The 21,957-nt window shown below is 38.4% G+C and overlaps 1 protein-coding gene across 7 annotated transcripts in view; it reads right to left on the bottom strand.

Annotated features, from left to right (window-relative positions):
* The window catches only part of CCDC146 (coiled-coil domain containing 146), a 141,112-nt gene that overhangs the window by 98,188 nt on the left and 20,967 nt on the right, over positions 1–21,957 (bottom strand). For all 7 annotated transcript variants that reach the window (XM_082473456.1, XM_082473459.1, XM_082473462.1 and 4 more), the window contains exon 2: positions 12,755–12,924. In XM_082473456.1, the coding sequence (XP_082329582.1) occupies positions 12,755–12,913 (159 nt within the window). In that variant the 5' untranslated portion in view covers positions 12,914–12,924. The remainder of the gene's footprint in view (positions 1–12,754; positions 12,925–21,957) is intronic.

The raw sequence follows: 21,957 nt of genomic DNA, 5'->3' as shown, positions 1-21,957 counted from the left end.
GGGATGGGAAAAAAAGTTTCCGATGAAGTTTTTAAAGAGGGGGTCAAGTGGGGTGTGTGTGGGAGAGGCATCTGCTTTGATGAGGAATTTCAGGAAGCTTTGCCGCATGCTGTGCTGTGGAAGTCCCTCCTCTCTTCCGGAAGGAACCTTCAGTACAGTCAAGTTGCTTTCCACAGCTTTCTGGAGGCAGATCTGTGTTTCCTTTGGCTGTGCTGAGATGGGTTTTAGGGTGGAAGAGAGATGGCTCCCTTTTATTCAGTTCACAAACCATCTGCACAGAGCATGGGGGTCTCCCCAGCACCCCAGGGGGATTGGAGTTGTGGTGCTGGTGGTGACAGGAGATATGAAGGGGAGAGAATGGGGAGCGACTTTCACCTCTGCATCCTTCACTTCTATATCCACTACATCCAACTCTGTTTTACGTATTGTGCTGCTGTGTATGGTTTTTACTGGAAAAAAAGTGATAAAAGCAGTTTAAGAAGAGGGTGAAAATCACGATGGTAGGCAGTGAGGTACCCCTGAAGGTGAGAAATGTACTATTAGTGTAAAATGAGGCTCAGAGAACTTACATGGCTTTCTGAAGCCTGTACGGCTAGTACATGCAGAGCAAGGATTACAGTCCATTTTTACTGAACCGCTCTTCCACTCCCCGCAACCCCCCACCAATCAGAGATTTTCTTTCCAAACCAGTAGTATTTAAGATAGTTTGAACCTGTCCATTCTGAGATGTAGTCTCTATAGACAGCAAAATTCCTGTCTTCTTAATCTGAGGTTGATGTCTGGTAATGCTTGTACCCCCTTAATTTGTATCTCTGATGCCACCCAGGTATACTTGTTTGCCTACACCTAGGCATGCATGGGCTGGGAATATGTAAAGAACATTTGCCTCAGAAGATAATGGACTTGGCACGAGGTTCTAAGCTTCCCGTCATCTCCTCTCCATTTCCCCTTATACCAACATACATGCCAGATAGAATAAAGGTTAAAATATGATGACTCAAACTATCAATGTACTAGGAGAAAACACAGGAAACAATTTATGTAACAGAGTGCCAAAGTTCTTCTTAAGTATTACATAAAATCTTGAAGTTATAAAAGAAAAGATCAGTAAATTTAAGCACATAAAAAATAAACTGCCACATGGAGAAAAGCCACCTTAAGCAAACTCAAAAGAAATCCAAAATCTGAGAGAAAGAGTTTGCAGTGCATATTATACACCAAGGCCTACTTTCTGTATGTATAAAGAGTTTCTATGAATCTCTAAGAAAAACTACACAATAAAAAAAAAGGAAAAAAGGATGTGAACAAAATTTACAAAAAAAAGAAAGTACAAATTGGTCTCTACATTAACCATGCTTCCAGCTTCTGTAAAGTTGATGCTTTAACATCTGCCCTACATGCCTATGCCAGATACGCCTTGTTCAAAACAACCTGATAATATGCCTGAGTCACCTTGCCTCCCTCATTGTCCTCCTCCCCCACCTTGACAAGAGTCCTCCTCCTGGGAGGAGGACAACTTTTCAAAGGGAAACCAACCAATCCAGAGTCCAAACCCTCAACCATCTCGTTTATTAGGCCCTCACACACTGGTTAACTATACAACTGCCCTAATCATCCCAATGCCAGCTGCCAGACAACTAGGGACCTCTCCTATGCCCCAGAGCCGGCTGAAATTATTCAAACTAGCCAGTCCTAAACTGCTTACTCTGCCTCATCCATTCCTTCCCAGGGAAACAACCATAAAGGCTCTTGCCCACTGTTCCTCCCTCTCCCTCTGCCTCCTGACCCACCTGCTGCTTCCCCACGTGGCCCCCCGCCATGACATGGCATGCCTCCATCTTTTAGGAACTGTGAGTAATAAACTATCATTCAGTGGCAATTGTCTCCTGACCTGTTGGCCTTCCTATACCTCACATTTTCTATTAATACACTATATTTTATTTATCTATCTATCTATCTATCTATTTATTTATTGGCTGAACCCCGAGGCTTGCGGGATCTCAGTTCCCCGACCAGGGATTGAACCCGGGCCACAGCAGGGAAAGCGCCAGATCCTAATCACTAGGCCACCAGGGACTCCCAATACACTGTATTTTAAAACAGTCTTAAACATATGAAAAGATGCTCCACTCCACTCATTTTAAGGTAAATGTAAATAAAGACTATGATGAGATAACCTTTTCCCCCAACAGAGTGACAAAAGTTGAAAAGTCAGACAGAGCACAGTAAAGAGACATTTATTGTTGAGGGGAACATAAATTATTATAACCTTTATGGAGAGCACCTTAGCAGTAAAAAAAAGTCTTTTTAAATACACAAACTCATGATCTGGCAATTCCACTTCAAAAGTATTGAAAGTAGGATCTCAAAGAGATACTTGTACACTATGTTCATAGCAGCATTATTTATAATAGCCAAGAGGTGGGAGCAACCCAAGTGTCCACTGACAGCTAAACGGATAAACAAAATGTGGTATGTACATACAATGGAATATTATTGTCTTAAAAAGGAGGGAAATCCTCTCACATGGTACAACATGGATGCATCTTGAAGACGTTATGCTAAGTAAAATAAGCCAGTCACAAAAGACGAATACTGTAAACTATGAGGTATCTAAGAGTAGTCAGATTCATAGAAACAAAGTAGAATGTGGTTTCCAGGAGCTGGGAGGAGGGGGAAAGGAGAAGGTGTTGTTTAGTCGATAGAGAGTTTCAGTTTTGCAAGATGAAAAATTCTGGAAATTGGCTGCAGAGCAAGGTGAATATACTTAGCACTACTGAACTGTACATTTAAAAATGGTCAAGATGGTATATTCAATGTTATGTCTATTTTTCCACAATTAAAAAAATTTTTTTAAATGAACAAACCCATTGATCCAGCAATCCCACTATTAGGAATTTGTCCTTTTTTTTTTTTTTTTAATTCTTTTAGTTCAGGGGCTGTCTTATTTACTTTAATATTCCACATTGTACGTAGTATAGTTCTTTTTTTGAGGGTTTTCAGTAAACATTTATTGGAGGTAAATTCTACTGACTTAAAATATGCTCACTTTTTAAAATAAGAAGGTGCACTAGTGTTAGTATTTGGAACTATGGATAATTTTCTAAAATAATGCCAATGTTTAAGATTTTTATAGAAAATAGTTACACATTTGATTAAATCTAAGACATCATTGAATATATGACACACCATTATTTTATGTTCTATGGAGATAGGAAAAAAATGCTGTCAAATTATGACAAAATGCTTTTTTATCACTCGAATTTTTATTTTACACTCATTGAGTTTTTTAAATTAATTTTTATTGGAGTATAGTTGCTTTACAATGTTGTATTAGTTTCTCCTGTATAGCAAAGTGAATCAGCTATATGTTTACATATATCCCCTCTTTTTTGGGATAGGAATTTGTCCTTTTAATATAATTATTTCAGTGTGAAATGAGGCACGCCTAAGGTTACTGACTATATCATTGTCTGTAAGAGCAGAAGATCAGAAATAATCCAAATATCTTATAATAGGGATTTGATTAAAGTATACTCTACCGTGCATTGAAATACCATGCAAACATTAAAAAGAACATAACAGTTGCATGTATATGTGAAAACAGCAAGTACGTATATTATACTACCACTTGCTTGTTTGTGCGTAGACTTCTGCAAGGCTATATAGGAGACTGTTAATGATGGTTGCCTCTGGGGAAGGGGACAGCGGACTGTGGGATGGGGTGGCAGGCTGACTTACTTTTCACTGTGTACTATTCTGCACCTTTGAATTTTGTACTACAGTAAGTCCCCTACATCGGAACCTTCAAGTTGCGAACTTTCAAAGATGCGAACGTGCGTTCACATGTCCAATCATGTAAGTTAGTTCACATGTCTGGTGTATATTGTCACATGAGTGCATCCTCTACAAGTGGTTGTGCTTTTGTGTACTTTACTGTACAGTACTGTATTGACTATAGTAGTACAGAATCTTTATTTCAAGCCCAGGATGTCCGGAAGCAAGCGTAAAAGCAGCGGTATATAGCCAATTGTGTTAGTTGGGTACCTAGGCAAACTTTGTTGGACTTACAAACAAATTGGACTTATGAAGTCGCTCTTGGTACAGAACTCATTTGTATGTAAAGGACTTACTGTACTGCATATTTTATGTATTAGAAAATAGTTAAAAAGAAAAAATTACTAACCTCATGGCTGAAAAAACTTTAATACCTGGCTCTCTGATATTCTATTCTTTAACTTCCTAGTCTGGCTTGTATCTCACTACTTGACCACTGAGATCCTGATCTTGTTTGGCTAATGAAGACTGTAATGACTGCTTTGTTTTAGCAGACTTTTCTGGTGTTCACTACTGCTGACTCATTTACTGATGTTACCTGTATATCCAGTTGCTGAATAGCCAAATTCCCAATCTTACTCCCCTCTGCTTTATTCCCCAAAAATCTCCCCAACAGATAAGAGTACCATCTCCCCATCCACCTATATAAAATAGATTTTAATCAAAAAAGCATTATTTATTTTAATCCTTAAGCTTCCATCTTTAGTGACTAATATATTCAAATAGTTCTTGGATTACTAAAGGTACTTTGTTTCTCAAGATGCACATTCTCTACTGAAAACCACAAGCTATCAAAAACCAACTTACTTTCTCTCTCAAGAACTTTCTTTCTCAGAGGAAAAAAACTGTACTATTAAGTATTTCTCCTAATCCTTAATTTAGAAAGCAACATCTGTTCACAGTGACTATTAAAAAAAAAACAGGGCTTCCCTGGTGGCGCAGTGGTTGAGAGTCCGCCTGCCAATGCAGGGGACACGGGTTCGAACCCTGGTCTGGGAGGATCCCACATGCCGCGGAGCGGCTAGGCCCGTGAGCCACAACTACTGAGCCTGCGCATCTGGAGCCTGTGCTCCGCAACAAGAGAGGCCGCGATAGTGAGAGGCCCGCGCACCGCGATGAAGAGTGGCCCCCGCTCGCTGCAACTAGAGAAAGCCCTCGCACAGAAACGAAGACCCAACACAGCCAAAAATAAATAAATATAAATAAATAAATAATTAAAAAAAAAAAATTAAGCCTTCTGAGGATCCAGTGGCTAAACTCTTAATTTAAAAAAAAAAAAAAAAAAAAACAGCATCCGAGTTTAGAGTATTATTTTAAATATTTAAATCAACTTGCTACAATAGTAGCTAAAAAAACCAATAAAAATAAAGAGGTAATTAAAATTTTATTAAGTATATAATTAAAATAAACACACGGGCATGCACGCACACACAAACTAGGTTCTCATTATGTCAGCAAAGGAATCAAAAAAGGGAAGGGGAAATCAAGAAGCATTAACCACCCAGATGAAGGAACACATGCGGCCGAGGGTAGAGCTGCTCCCTGCTGCATTTGCCTCTCGTACCAAGCCTGGAGTCTGACGTGTGATGGATGCTCAGGAAAGATTTTCAGAATGAGTAGAAGGAGATAAGCTCACAGACAGGAGGCAGAAGAACTGCCAAGTCCTCTCTAGCCCCAATTTTCAACACTCTCTGACTCCCACTTAACGCTGATCACGTGTTCAGATAGCGGAGTTTTTTGTGACAACACCCCAGATTCCTGGCCAGAATCATCTTGAAGGTGCCAAGGGTGAGGATATCCTAACATGGGGCCTTCTTTTCTCTTATCCTAAGTTCTTGTACAGTGTATGATTTTTACTGATTGAATTTAGGGGTGTTAATCTACTTTGCAAAGTGGAATATGGCTTCTACGCCTGTAATCCTGATATAAATCTCCAATTTTTGTAAATAGATATGAGCCGTGTCAGTACACCAAATGTTTAAGTGTATGCCAGGCATGACCCACGGTCTTCTTCCACATTGGAAAGATTTTAAAATTTCCGCCTTACTGTCAAAGTAAGAAAATAAAATAAGACCCTTTATGGGAAAAATGGAACCTATCTGTATTGTTTAATAAATTATCAGTCTGTTTAAAGTTTCTTGACAGCCAAACAAAATCTTGAAGAATTATTCTTGTAAGCCTGCCTCAATGTCTGAAGGAAAAGTGAAAACATGCCAACAATAGCAAGACTTGTGGAAATATTTTAAAAAGAAATGTAGCAGTTTTTCAATGCCTATTCTCTAAGTACAGCTATTAGTGAGGTGTGATAACTAAGAAAGGATAGGGAAACTGAAGAGAAATATTTAAATAGAGAGTTAAAATATTTATCTTTATTTTTTCTTTTAATATACAGTTTACTTAAAAAGTCAATTTGTAAAACCCTAAAATAGCAGTGTTTAAATGTGTGAATGTCAAGTGAAGAATGTCAGGTGAAATGTGTGTCAGGCTAGGAGACAGGAGACTGGGTTCCAGGCCTGGCTCTGCATCTGCCTAGCTGTGCAAACCAGGGCAAGTCTCAATCTTTCAGAACCTTTAAGATGGAAATAATGATATCTCAAACTTCCCTATGGAATCATTATGAAAATTAAATTATATACTTGAAACTACCTTGACTGTAAGCTCCTTGAGGATGGGAATCTTACACTTTCATCTTTGTAACCAGTTACTTGATTAATTAATTCATGTATGAAAGAAATAGAAAACATTTTCAATCTTTGAAAAACATTTTAAATTTCATTACAGATTATTTCAAGAAACTCATCAGTAACTCTATAGAAGATCCAATCTTGAAAATGAAGGAAGCTTTAGTAGCATCAGAAAATCACCAATTTTTCAGAAATTAATTTAAAATTTTTATTAAAAATTCCAAAAATGTATTTAATCTGTTACCAGCCTTAAGAGATCAAAATTAATAAAAAATAAGAAAGTGTCTTTTGAACATGTGAATATCCCCCCCCCAAAAAAGATATAATTTTAAAGGTAGGGAATTAGGTAAACAATGGCAACATCTTTTTATAAATATGCAGTGGTAGCCTGTGCTGTTAAATACACATAAGAAGCAATTTGCATTCCTTTCAGAAAAGCAGTCTGAATACCAAGAACCTGCTATGTCTATATCTCCAGCCCAGGGACTTCCCTGGTAAGCTTGAGATTCACATATTGGACACTCCCCTCAGACCATTGCTTATTCTGAATTCTCTGTCACTTATAGTACCATAATCCAGCCACTTTCCTAAGTCAGAAATCCAAACATCAGTTTAGACTTTTTCCTCTCCCTCACCCCATCCCTATCCATTCAGACACTAAATCCAGCATTTTATACTTCCTTACTATCTCTCCTATATGTATTCTATCCTTTTTTCCATGGCCATTGCTTGGTTCAGTCTCTCTTCACATCTTATCTTGATAACTGAAATGGTATTCCAGTTGGTGATACGGTGGGAATGGAAAACAGATGAATTTAATAGATATTTAAGAGAGAAAATAAACTGACAGAATACAGGAGGAGAATTAGGTTTGGGAGGAGAATAATAAATTTAATTCTGAGCATGTTTAGTTGGAGGTAACTTGGGGGTCATCCAGGTGAAGACATTCCAAGTATGTGCATGTATAGGTGTGGGCAAAGCTTAAGATAAGAAAAGTAGGTTCATAGTGGACACCACGGATATGGACAAAATATCCCCTCTCATGTCCTACTGCCTCTGAAAAGCTTTTTTCCAGATCATCTCAACCCACGGTGATTGTGCCTTCCATTTAGTTCTAATCACACTTGTGGCACCTCCAGGTTCTCAACGACCCATTGCCTTTTGTTGATATTTAACATGTCAAGTTTCTTATTTCCCAAATTAAGCTTCTAAAGAACAGTACCCTTTTATATGCTTTATGCCTATGAATGTCCATGGCGTCTAGCACTGTGCAGCACACAGGAGGTGCTCAAAACAAAGGAGGAGCTGAAAGGATACATTTGAGTAAATTTCAGTAACTTTAATAATAATGGTAATAAACATCTCCTAGCACAGAGCCTGGCACATAGTGGGTGCTGAATTAATATCTGTTAAGCGGATTAAGACTTAATGTCTCCCACTGCTCTTCAAAAACTTCTTGCTATCTCAGTTCTTTTCCCATTGGACATGAAACTAAAACTTGAACACAAATATATTTATTACACATTTTTAAGGAGTCCAAAAGTTGATAGTTTTATATGGAAGCTGTTTCAGTGAAAAGGTCACATGTCAACAAGCCTAATCCATCTTCATCTACACACCCACAATGCTTGCATACCCCACACTCTACTTTTAACAGAATTTCGTATTCTGTACAGAGTCACACTTTTACTTCCTTAGTGTTTCCCTCCTGTTTCCCTTCACACTGTCCCTTGTGCCTCCCGAATGCTCCTGTGCTACCTTTTCTCTACCCCTTGGTTAAATCAGGTCAAAGACTTAACAACGACTGGCACAAGAATTATTTTCAGGAAATGAAGAGAAGGGAGGAGCTGACTCGTTCTGGTGAAAAATAAAAGAGCCAAAAGTCTTAGGCAAGATAATTTCATGTTTTGATTTTGGCTCTTGGCATTAAGACAAGGATGACTTTATGGCGTCCAAGTTTTGGAAAATTTCAACATCTGACACACTGACATTTGAGAACCAAGGTCACCCTTAGAAATCAGTGCTACTTTGCATAACCATGCACAGTTTAGAAGTAGAAATCCTGACTTAGGGAACACCATGAAAGCTATAACTTACATTAAGCCTGAATGTGCAACAGACATGAGCTTTGAACAAAGAGACATATGCTATTTGTTAAAAGAATGATTTTTAAATACTAAATATTTACTGCTTGTCTCTGTGCAAGGTCTTGAGCCAGGTGCTGTGTAGGATATAAATAAAATCACACATGATCCTTGCCATGGTATTAGATGAAAACAGTTACATATTGCCCATCAGAGTGTATATCTTGGTATAATATTTTTGGAAAGCCATTTGAAGGTATCAACTAAAGCTGAATATAAACCTAAACTATGACACAGGAACCCCACTCGTAGGTAAACACCCAAGATAAATGAATTCCTAAGTATAAGGCATGCACAAGAATGATCATGGTACCTTATTCATAATCATCCAAACAGGAAACAACCCAAATCTCTAAATCTCTAAACAGAATAGAATGGACAAGAATATTATGGTATATTTACACAAAAGAACACTATATAGCAATTTTTAAATATTGAACTAAGGCCCACATGGTGCTATGAATAAATTTCACAGATTCATTGTTTACCAAAAAGAGCCAGACACAATGGAAAAGATACTGTATGATTCCATTCATATGATTTTTGAAGAGGCAAAACTAATACATAGTGATAAGTCAGAATAGGTCTAACTTTGGTGGGAGAAATGACTGGGAAGAGTCTCAAGGGACACCACTGGGTTGCAGGAAGTATATTTTCATCTGAGTGGGAATATGGCAGGAATGAAGAAGAGATAAATTCAAGAAATACTTAATGGAGATATTTTACCCTCAAACTGATAAAGAGAATGCAGGAGGAGAATTAGGATTGGGAGAATGATGAATTTAGTTCTGAACATGTTGGTTATTGGCATATGTAAAAAATATTGCTGGACCCTGAGTATTTGCGAGGTTTACTGTGTATATGTTATACCTTAACAAAAAAAATTTTTTAATAAAAGTTTTCAATGGGACAAGAAAAGTCTGTGGAGTGCCAGGCCTCATAATTAGGCAGCAGTGGAAGAGTTGGGGAGCAGGTGTCCAGAATTAACCCACACAGTCCATTGATGTGACTTAGTTCCCAAGCACCACTTTGAACATTAATCCCAAAGTGTGAATTTAACACAGTGTAGTTCATACCCTGTTAAGTCTTATTGTTTAATGTGATCATAATATCAGTGAGAAATTAAATTTTCTATGCAAAATATTATATGATGAGAAGATATTCAATAAATATCTGTTAATGATCTTGTATCAAGTGAAAGGTACAGCCTACAAATGCTGTAAGAGTAGACAGGTTGGAGAAAACACTGTGAACTGACTGCTCAGGCACAGTTTTTTGAAGGAGGTGGGAACTGAGCCAGATTCTAAAAGGTTAGGAATAGATGCAGGGGTTGCAAAGTGTGGCCTATACAAGTGTTTGATCTGATTTTTTCAGTTGGAGTAGCACAGTCTTTCAAGAGGCAACGTGAGTAGGAGGATTGTGGACAGCTACGACCTTGTATCATGCTTTGTGAATATGTGCCAGTTTCCTAGCCATCTGAATACGGGAGAGTCCATGCTAAGGGGAGTAACGTAAGCAGAAGATCATGAGGACCTAAGTAAATTATTAGATTACAAAAATAGTTTGGGCCCAAATCGCAGAGTGCCATAAATACTGAACACATTCTGTAGGCAATATTAGATGACAGCATGACATCCATGTTTTACAACTCAATAGTGCTGGACCAATTGTGTGACTAGCATTAACAACAATAAATGCTATAAGCAGCATCTGGTTCTTTCAATGTGATGCCAAGCATCTGGGCCTTTGGAAGTGGATTTCTGACTGCTTTCTTTCAGAACTCTTGCTATTCTGCAGATTCAGCTTCTGTTTAGACAACTGAAGGAGGATAGCTTTTATGTGGTAGGTTAAGAAAATTGTAAGACTTGTGAATCTTAGAGGAATGTTAAAAGAGTTAGAAAAAAAAAGCTATAGATGCCAATAGGAACAGTGTCAGGGGTGTTTATTATGGAAACAAAGTCGTTTGAAGCCAATAATTCATTCTGCAAGATTTTGCTGGCTAAAGGAAGAATTCTCCGGCAGTAAAATTACTGGTGTAATTACTACTCAAAATGGGAGGACCATTCTTTCATCGTATAATCTAAGTTATCTACTGTATTAGGGGCTGGTCATACTCAATGATTAATAGCTATAATTTGTGCATACGTGAGTATTGAGAGATTCTTGAAATATTTAATGAATTGTTACATTGAAGATCAATATGCAAGAGAAGTTGTCCTAAGTCCTCCTTTGACTTTACAAGTCAAATCTTCCATATTTCTTTATCTGTGGCTTAAAAAATTTGACTATAATTTTTATTGTTAGCATAACCTTTGGTAGAAATAAACTGTACCTTTATTTGATATAATTATTAAAGGTAGTGGTATAAAAGTAGAAATACTATTGCAAAGCTGGACATATGATGGATTTTAGCAGAAATAGAGAACGCTGATCATTTGAAAATATTAATACTAGAGATATGAACTCATCGTTCTAAATATATCAAGATACGTATAGAAATAGATATAAATTTGTGTGGATAAATATATTTATGCACCTATTTCCCAGCTCTGAGAGTGCTGAGAAGCAATGACAGACCAATAGCAATGAACACACCCAGCACTGAGATCTTAGTTTTCAAATATCATTCTCCACTAAAATAGGAACCAAGGATCCTTTGAGAAATGGCTGATCCTAGAGTTGGAGCAAAGAAAATGCAAGATGAACCTGGAACATATTCTATGACAGAAAGTTAAAAGGTACACAAAGAATCATAGGAGCATGTCAAAAGTGAGCCTTCTTGAAAGGGTGTACACTGGCCAAATCTGGGACAGCTGAAGAATCAAAATGAATAATGGCAATAATGGATTATAGCTCATTGAGTAGAATAAGAACTCATGAGTCCACCCTGATGGATGGATGGATGGATGGATGGATAGACAGATAGGAAGAATAGAAGAGAAAGTTCTACCTTATAGTAGGAAGACAACTAATAAATGTAGAAAAAATGATGGAATGAGAAAATTGCCATTTGGCCACCATTGTAATAATAATTAATTTGGGCAAGAATCATCAAGAGATGTAAAACTAGTATGTGAAAATTTTAGAAGGAATAGGATACTTAAATAGCCTCAGAGTATCTCCCCATAGGTGCTTATCAATTTCAAGAAGAAAAATAATAACTTTATAGGAGAGAAAGCTAGAAGTCACCACCTTAACCAAGTGATCAATGCTGAAAACATGAGTAATGGGACAAACTGACATCATGTGTTCCTGATATGAGGTTTATATGTATATATAAAACAAAAGCTCAACAACAGTTGTAGCAATTGTTTAAAATATTTACACCAAGAAAATATTTGGGCAGGGATTTAGTATTGCTTCTTGGTTTTAAGTAAAGTCTCATTTTGCCCAAAGACTTTTTTAAGCTTATTTTTATTATGACTATCAAATTTCTTAGATGTTTTATTCAGTTATATTCACACAAGGTTAAGAGTCCAGAATTCAAATGTCCTCTAAATCATTTTCTAAAGTACAGCTCTCAAGCGTGACAGATTGCATATGTGGTCAGTTACTGTTAAAGAAAAACTCTCCTCATATATGGATATTTCCTAAATGTTCATCTCATTTTTTTAAAAATCAGACAAAAATCTAACAAAAATCAGATTCCCCTTTTTGCTTCTCTGCTAATAGGATACAGCATGTTTCTGTGCTCTACTGCAGTAACTACATTTGGTTAGGTAAATGTATATTCTTTCTATCGTTATATGACAAGATCTTTTATCTTCATTTTATGGATGTAAATGTAATGTATCCAGTAATGAAAGAAATCATTTACCAACATACAGAGTATACGTAAGTGGCTACATATACGCAAATATTTATTATGCCTTAAAAGTATCAGTACCTACACTACTGCATTAGTCCAGGATTATACCATAGGCTTTTGGAAGAGAATGTAGGGGCTATTTTATTTTAAAGTGCTTCAAACAGTACACATTTCCTCCAGGTTACAAATAGTAAATTATTTTGATAATGATATTAACTTCATCTGAATTTTTAAGTAGATAGTGATGCAAGTCTTACTGTAATATATAAATATATATGTACCTCATGCAGACAAATGAAAGCTGGAGTTGTAGATACATCAACGAATCGCTCATCTCGGATGTTAATCGTGGGTGCTACAGCATAAATGGGGTCTTCTTGATCCTTTTCACCTTTCTCCTCTTCTTCTTCTTGTTCTGTGTCTGTGGTACTGTCTTCCATTTTTCACAATTCTAAAATAAAATCATTCCATATTTAGCTATTTATGGATGTCTTCAGTTATGGTAAAATTAATGGAAAATAATAAAAGCAAGTAAAGCAACTAGAGTAATCTATTCAATGAAATTATAGGTCAGGAAAGTTAGCTACAATCACATTATTATAAAAGACTGCCTTTTTGTAAAGATACTCTCCAATGATGCACTCAAAGCAATAATTCTAATTTTAAAGAGTAGACTATTACTGCATTAATTGGAAAAAATTATGTAACTAGAATATAAGCTCCATGAAGGCAGAAAAGAAACCTAATTTTGTTTATGGAGCATTGTAGTAGGCACTCAATTACTATTCATGGATTGGGTTAATAAAAAGAAGCTTCATCCTTAAAATATAACACAAAGTTAATTCAAATTATTTTTGGAAACATAAAAACCAGCACCCTGTGGTGCCACATACTGCCTTAGGCATGCATCTGCACACTAGGCTGCCAGGCTGATTGTTCCATACCCACACTGCCTGCTACCCACACAGCTCATGCCTATATGCTTGTGCGCATTGCCAACTGGCCTGTCTGTGCTGTTCATGTGTGTGCTCAGTTGTCCCATCAGACTTCACTTACAAAGCATAAGCTCAAAAATAAAATTACTAAGGATTTCAAGATGGTGTCGCCAGAGCATTAAGCCAAGTGCAGGCCCTTCCGAGAGTTGATCCCTTTTTCTTTTTTTTTTTTGGCAGCACCACGAGGCATGTGGGATCTTAGTTCCCTGACCAGGGATCGAACCCAGGCCCCTTGTATTGGGAGGACAGAGTCTTAACCAGTGAACTGCCAGGGAAGTCCTGAGCGGGTCCTTTTTTGACTGCACAGGTCACACACCTTTGAAGCCAGCCCTGTGTATTGGCCGTCGGTTTGCTCATGTAGTCAAGTGGACCCAGAGTAGTTTCTAAAAGGGCCCCTGTCTTGCCTGGCAAGGTCTCTGTTGGCTCATTTTGGTGGCATTGGGATGGTTACCCTTCTAAGAGAGAACTGGTAAGAGGTCTCCACTGCATAAGAGAATGCTAATCTAATCTGCTCTTTTGATCTCTGATATATGTGAATCTGCACGCAACAGAAGAGCGTACTTACTTTCTTCTCTTGCTGGAGAGGATAACTCCGTCATAAGTTTTTTTTTTTGCTTAAAAAATTTTTTTTTAAATTTATTATACAATTTTTAAAAAAAATATTGGCTATATTCCCCATGTTGTACATGATCTCTTTTTTTTTTAATTAATTATTTATTTATTTATTTTTGGCTGTGTTGGGTCTTCGTTTCTGTGCGAGGGCTTTCTCTAGTTGTGGCGAGTGGGGGCCGCTCTTCATCGCGGTGCGCGGGCCTCTCACTGTCGCGGCCTCTCTTGTTGTGGAGCACAGGCTCCAGACGCGCAGGCTCAGTAGTTGTGGGTCACGGGCTCTAGAGCGCAGGCTCAGTAGTTGTGGGTCACGGGCCCAGTTGCTCTGCGGCATGTGGGATCTTCCCAGACCAGGGCTCGAACCCGTGTCCCCTGCATTGGCAGGCGGATTCTCAACCACTGCGCCACCAGGGAAGCCCCTATTATACAGTTTTTAAAGGTTACTTTCTATTTACAGTTATTACAAAATATTGGCTATATTCCCTGTGTTGTATAGTACATCCTTGAGCCTATCTTACACCCAATAATTTGTACCTCCCCACTGGTAACCACTGGTTTGTTCTCTATATCTGTGAGTCTGCTTCTTTTATGTTATATTCACTAGTTTGTTATATTTTTTAGAGTCCACAAATAAGTGATATCATGCAGTATTTATCTTTCTCTGTTTGACTTATTTCACTTAGCATAATGCCCTCCAAGTCCATCCATGTTGCTGCAAATGGCAAAATTTCTTTCTTCTTAATGGCTGAGTAGTATTCCATGTGTATATACATATGACATCTTCTTTATCCATTCAACTGTTGGTGGACACTTAGGTTGTTTCCATATCTTGGCAATTGTAAATAATGCTCCTATGAACAGTGGTGTGCATGTATCTTTTTCAATTAGTGTTTTTGGCTTTTTTTGGATATATACCCGTGGAATTGCCTGGTCATATGGTAGCTCTGTTTTTAGTTTTTTGAGGAACCTCCATACTGTTGTCCACAGTGGCTGCACCAATATACACTCCCATCAACAGTGTATAAGGGTTCCCTTTTCTCAACATCCTTGCCAACATTTGTTACTTGTGGTCTTTTTGATGATAGCCATTCTGACAGGTGAGGTGATATCTCATTGTGGTTTAGATTTGCATTTTCCTGATGATTAGCGACGTTGAGTATCTTTTCATGTGCCTGTTGGCTGGCCATCTGCATTTCCTCTTTGGAAAAATGTCTACTCAGGTCTTCTGCCCATTTTTTTTGATTGGGTTGTTTGTTTTTTTGATATTGAGTTGTATGAGCTGTTTATATTTGTTGGATGTCAATCCCTTATTGGTCATATAATTTGCAAATATTTTCTCCCATTCAGTAGGTTGTCTTTTCATTTTGTTGATGGTTTCCTTTGCTGTGCAAAAGCTTTTAAGTTTAATTAGTTCCCATTTGTTTATTTTTGCTTTTATTTCCTTTACTTTTGGAGAGGGATCCAAAAAAATATTGCTATTTATGTTGAAGAGTGTTCTGCCTATGTAATTTTAAGGCTTTGTTGAACATGTATCACCTCTATTTTATCAGATTAGCTACTCTTTGATGATAGGGATCCCCATTCTTTTAATGTGGAAAATATGTTCTGAAATATGAATCCAGAAGGCCTGGTAGGCTCTTATTCCTGAATTTATTAAAGTGGCCACAGGCATATCATCGATTCATTACGTTTCTTTTCTCCTCTCTAAAATGGGAGTAACTAATTTTTCTGTTTCATAAAAAATACATGCATATTAGATGTGATAATGCCTCTGGACTTCTAGCTTCCACTCTGCTATCTCCAGTTTTCTGCCACAGCCATAAATTACACTTGCACTTGTCTTCCTCCTCTGCTACAAAAACACTTCATAGGTGGTAGCATGTACTTCTATCAGGAGGCACCACATGTCAGATTGTCTTTCTTTATGTGATATTAATAGTCATTGATTTTGTTTGGACTTCCCCTCCTTTAACATACATGTTTTTAATGCCATAAAGCAGTCTTTTAATAGAACCTATTATTATTAAGGCATCACAACACTTTACATTAGGCAAATAATCACAATTTCTTGTTTAAATCTTCAGGGAGTCGAAAATGGTTTGGTGATATATCTAGATTTATTTGTGTTAATAATCTAAAACGTGTGTCCAATCATTTCATGGATGAAAAATGTTAAGGGCTTTCCCAGGAAAATAGTTTCTTCAGAACATTAGATCATATCTGTTATTTTCAGCTTTTTCTTTAAGAAATATTTCAAATGTAACCATAGGAACTTCGACAAATATCAGTTCATGAGTAATTTTGTTTTATCTAAACCCTTTCACTTCCCCTCTCCACTCTCCATATTATTTTGAAGCAAAACCTAGACATCTAGACTTAATAATATATTCTGAAGAATTTCATAATAATATATATAGTTCTCATTCCATTTCACAGCTCCATAGCACCCCATTGCATAGATGTGCCACAAACTATTCAAATAATCCCCTGTTTATAAATATATGGAATGTTTCCAGCTTTCTGCTATTACAGTTTTGCAAAGTACAGTACATCTATTTATTTTAAAGTAGATAGATTGGGAGTTTGGGATTGACATGTACACACTGCTATATTTAAAATAAAATGTCTTTCCACGGGGGAAAAAAATTATATTTTAAAGGCTCTTGGAATCTTTACAATCAAGATGGCATTAACTTGAAAGTTGAAGTTCAGGCAATCTTCTCAAAGCATGGCACCTTTAAATATGGTACAGTTTACGTAGGCAACAAAAGAAGGTGCTGTGCTGAATCTGTACAAATTCCTCAGTCTGCTGAAGTTTTCGATCACTATTATCTTGAAAACATTCTAAATATGTTAGGGCAGGTAAAACATTTTACATAGGGAAGCAACTAAAAGACACTATAACAGAATTCTGATAGACAGTATCAGAAAAAGTTCAACCCTTAGGAAAGAAGGAAGAGTAAGAAAGTAAGAAAACACAATAGAGGCAAATGCAAAAGTCTCATGTGAATTAAAATCGAAAACACTAATTAATCCAATTAAATACAGGGACAAAAGGACATTAAGTAGATACCAAAGTTTAACAGACAAAAAAAAAATTCAAGGGACTTCCCTGGTGGCACAGTGGTTAAGAATCCGCCTGCCAATGCAGGGGACACGGGTTCGAGCCCTGGTCTGGGAAGATCCCACATGCTGCGGAGCAACCAAGCCCGCGAGCCACAACTACTGAAGCCCGTGCGCCTAGAGCCCGTGCTCCGCAACAAGAGAAGCCACGGCAATGAGAAGCCTGCGCACAGCAACGAAGAGTAGCACCTGCTCACCACAACTAGAGAAAGCCCGTGCGGAGCAATGAAGACCCAATGCAGCCAAAAATAAATTAAAAAAAAAAAAAAAACTCTTTAAAAAAATATTCAAGGATCAGTTAATATAGAATTGCAGAGCCCATTATACTAATATTATCATGCGGCAGGCAATATAATTGAGAGCTATAAATAAAACAACGGAATAAAATATATTTGCAGGGCACAGTGATATAAACGAGAATAATTATAAAACATCTAAATTCCTGGTGAAAGAAGAACTATATAGCTATCAAGTATAGTGATTCTGGAGACATATATCTCCATAATACTTAAATCAATTAAGCAAATATTTATTGAGTCGTTTTATGAAGACCAAGAGTCTGCAAAGATGCAAGCAATTTATTTACAAACTAAAGAGGAAGCAAGGCAGGGAAATAACTAGCTCTATGTCATACAAGGTAAGGTAAAATAAACCTAAATAAAAAGCAGTATTCTTAGGAAAGTAGATAAGGCTTAAAAAGCAGCTTGTGTCCTGGAATTTAGATTTTAATCTATATGCATGGGGAGCCATTACATTTTCTGCAGAGAGGACTTATCTGAGTTTGTAAAGATGTTGGTAGCAGTGAGAAGAATGGTTTGCAAAGGGTGTGAATTTGGAGGCAAGGAGACAATTTAGAGGCTATGAGCCAGCCCCCGTGCTATGGGTAAGAGATAGATGCCACGGTGAGCAAAACCAGACAAGGTCCCTCACCTCAGGGGGGCTCACAGACTGGTGAGCTAGCAATTAATCAAAGAATCACAGACATAAGGATAAAAATATGAATAACTGAAATAGGTGCTGTGAAAGCATGGATGCAGAAGCAGGTTTATACGGGCACTGCACATTCCCAGCAGGCTCCATTCACAGGGAAAGTTCTGCAGTGAAGCAGCCCTGATTGGAAGGTTAGATTGTGAGAGCCTGAACCAAGGCGGTACCACGCTACACAGTAGGAGTCCGAGAAGGACATGGTTGTATGAGGCTTTCTAGAACGAAAGGACATGTACTGAGCTTTGACACAGAAAAGCAAAAGGTCAGTGAAGGAGAAAGGAAGATAAATAAAAGCTTTAGTCCCATTACAGAAGAACACTGAACTCCTCTATTATTCACACTTCATCTCGGGGCTATAAGATAGAGCCAAAATGGAAGCTTCACAAAGAATAATTAAGCAATAAACATTGCAGGGTATGCCCTGTTTTGTAAGACACACCACCGCTTCCTCTTCCTAAAGCTAAAGAAGTGATCATCATTTTGTTTCGATTTTGAAGGAAATTTGTCTTGAATTACAAATTATAAGAAGCACATGCAAAAAACCAAATACCCCAAGCACCAGAGAATGAGCCAGGATACACAAATGATGTGACTCTTGTAAAACAGCAATGCTTGCTTCAAGAAAGATGTAGCAGGAAACTACCACATTGTCTTTTGATATTACTTGTCACTGAACAAGCACAAGTTTTGCTTATTTTAGAATAGTGGGAGTATAATGTAAAGTCAAACATAGTATTTCTTCCTTAGTCCCACACAGAACCTGAGCATTCTTTTTCATAATTTAGCTGTTCTAACTGCCCTGGAAACATAATCTCGTGCTCCTTTCCTCAGCACTCATTGCTATAAAAGGTTAGTTACACGACCGTTTCTGCAGTAATTCAGAGCTGGACCCCTTGGAGGAAGGGAAAATTCTGGGACATCTAATTTTTTTGTTGTTTCAGTTTCCTATATTTATTAAAAAACATAGAAATATCAAAATGGGGTTACAAAAATTGTGGTATATTTAAAGTCGTATGACAAGTGCCTCTCAGTCCTGTCAGTGTGTCTCTGTGATTACATGCATATTCTCTTTTGAAGATGAGTTAAAAGCCTACATTGAAGGCTTTTCTTTCTGAGAAGCCTCTGGTCCCCAGCATGACAGGCTCAGAATATTGGGCAGCCAACCCGACATGCAGCCTGTCGTCACCTCAGATCCAATTAATTCAACAATGACATCATCATCATCAGATACTATGACCTTGGCAGCCCTAAATACAACAGATACAATTATTGCACTTATTCGTATCTAGATACTTTATGTGCAATTCTATGTACAATTATACAATATCCATTACTATCATACAAAGATTAGATTTGAAACATTTTTTTAAACATATAGATACAGATTTAAGTTCGTGTTTTTAAAAAGAGGGAGTAGAAAACCTTTGTCATTGAGACCCAGCAAATCAAACCACAACTTCTTTCTGTTCCTCAAAAAAATGAGAAAGAAAAAAACCCCTCTCAAAAGAGAATCCTGCGGGGGTGGGGTGGGGAAGAAACATTCTGGCACTGAAAAAAAGCCACTGCAGTCAATGTGTACAGATAAAATTTGTCTCATAATCAAAGTGTTAAAGTAGCAATGTGGCTTGGACCAAACCTTTAATTAAAAACATACATACACATAAAAGAAGACAAAACTCTTGAGGGGAAGCTCCAAGCGCATATCTAAACTTTAAAGTAAATGTTCACAGTACTAGACAGTTAAGTCTTAAATTATTTGCATGTGTAATCAGTGAGGAACCTGTTAATTTCCCATGATCATGGAAAACCCAAGACTGTTACAGCATGAGCTCCCTTCCTTGGGATGGAAGGATGCTGAGAGAGCTGGAGTCCTACTTCCAACTCATTTCACTGTCCTTCTGCCTCTGTGTGCATACTCCCACCCTACCCCAAACGCAGACCCAAGGAAAGTTACTCTTTCTTCAAAGATTCATATGTTTTCCCCCCTTTCTTCTCAGAAACATACAGTGCCAAAAGGAGCTCTATAGTACTCATTTCTGAGTCGGTATAACATATAGCGCCGTGATGGTGAGCACCATCCGTGTGGAAGAACTGTCACGGAAACAGACACGATTTTTGTCTCTAACCCATCCTCCTGGTTGCCCTCATCCGTGTGCAGCTATTCCTGCCCAGTGGCCACTTGCCTGTGCACCTAATAGTAACATTGACATAGTCCTTCAAAATTTAAACAAAACTTTCCCTCATATTGTTTCACTTAATCCTTACAACAACCATGTTCCATAAGAATTATTATCTCCACTTTATAGAGGAGGGAATTGAAGGTCAGAGAATGTAAATGATGTACCCAAGATCACACAGCAATATATGGTAGTGGTTTTTCAAACCCACGTTCACTGGCTCCAAATTCCTGACCCCTTCCCATTGAACTCTACAGGACACTTGCCGTGGCCTTAGCAAAGCCCTTTCCTCTAGGCCTCCAGTAGTGGAAAGCAGGATCAAGAATACAGGCAGGCTGATTGAATTCAACTTCTGTCGCCCCGAAGATGTAAGGCTAGGACCCCTTCAGCAAAGAGCAGGCCAGCAGCAGAGTGTAAATCAGTTAAAACCAAATTAATTCTTGTAGAGCAGTAATTATTAGGCAGTCCATGAGGCCTTAAGACTGAGCTGTGCAAAACAATGGGCTATAGAACTTGTTGTTATAGTTACAAACCAAAGGAACGCCTTCACATACACAAAGTATGACAAGAAATGCTGGCTCTTATATCTGCAGTAACTTACAGTCATTCTGCAAGCCCAGTCAGGCTTCAGAAATTCAAAGAGTGACTCAGAAGCCCTATTGGTCTCCCTAATAGTTTGCAAATAATTTAGTAGTAAGCAGAGACTGAGTTCCAAAGCCTGTGGGAGGTGTGGAATGCCCAAGTAGCTCAGAAGCTGACAGTCTTCCAGAAGGTCTGTTAAACAGAGATTCTACATGTTTGCATGCAATCTAGAATCCTCACGTTGCAAGCCATTCCTCACTCTTGCTATGAAAATGCCCACGTTTTTCAAATTCCATTATGTTTGCTTGCTCAAAAAATATGGAGACCTTCAAGATGGCGGAGGAGTAAGACGTGGAGATCACCTTCCTCTCCACAAATACATCAGAAATACATCTACACGTGGAACAACTCCTACAGAACATCTACTGAACGCTGGCAGAAGACCTCAGACTTCCCAAAGGGCAAGGAACTCCCCATGTACCTGGGTAGGGCAAAAGAAAAAAGAAAAAACAGAGACAAAAGAATAGGGACAGGACCCGCACCACTGGGAGGGAGCTGTGAAGGAGGAAAAGTTTCCACACACTAGGAAGCCCCGTCACTGGAGGAGACGGGGTGGGGGGGGGCGTGGGTGGCGGGGAAGCTTCAGAGCCACAGAGGAGAGCGCAGCAACAGGGGTGCAGAAGGTAAAGTGGAGAGATTCCCGCACAGAGGATCGGTGCCGACCAGCACTCACCAGCCTGAGAGGCTTGTCTGCTCACCCACCGGGGCAGGTGTGTGCTGGGAGCTGAGGCTCGGGCTTCAGAGGTCAGATCCCAGGGAGAGGACTGGGGTTGGCTGTGTGAACACAGAGCAGTAATTAGGGGGCTAGTGCACCACAGCTAGCCGGGAGGGAGTCCGGGAAAAAGCCTGGAGCTGCCAAAGAGACAAGAGACCATTGTTTCGGAGTGCGTGAGGAGAGCACGAGCCGCGGCTATGAGCGCGGACCCCAGAGATGGGCATGGGACGCTGAGG

The sequence above is a fragment of the Balaenoptera physalus genome (assembly GCF_965194825.1).
Source record: "Balaenoptera physalus genome assembly, chromosome: 8".
NCBI lineage: Eukaryota > Metazoa > Chordata > Mammalia > Artiodactyla > Balaenopteridae > Balaenoptera > Balaenoptera physalus.
The sequence above is the reverse complement of the archived record's forward strand: the minus strand, read 5'-3'. Positions and strand labels throughout refer to the sequence as shown.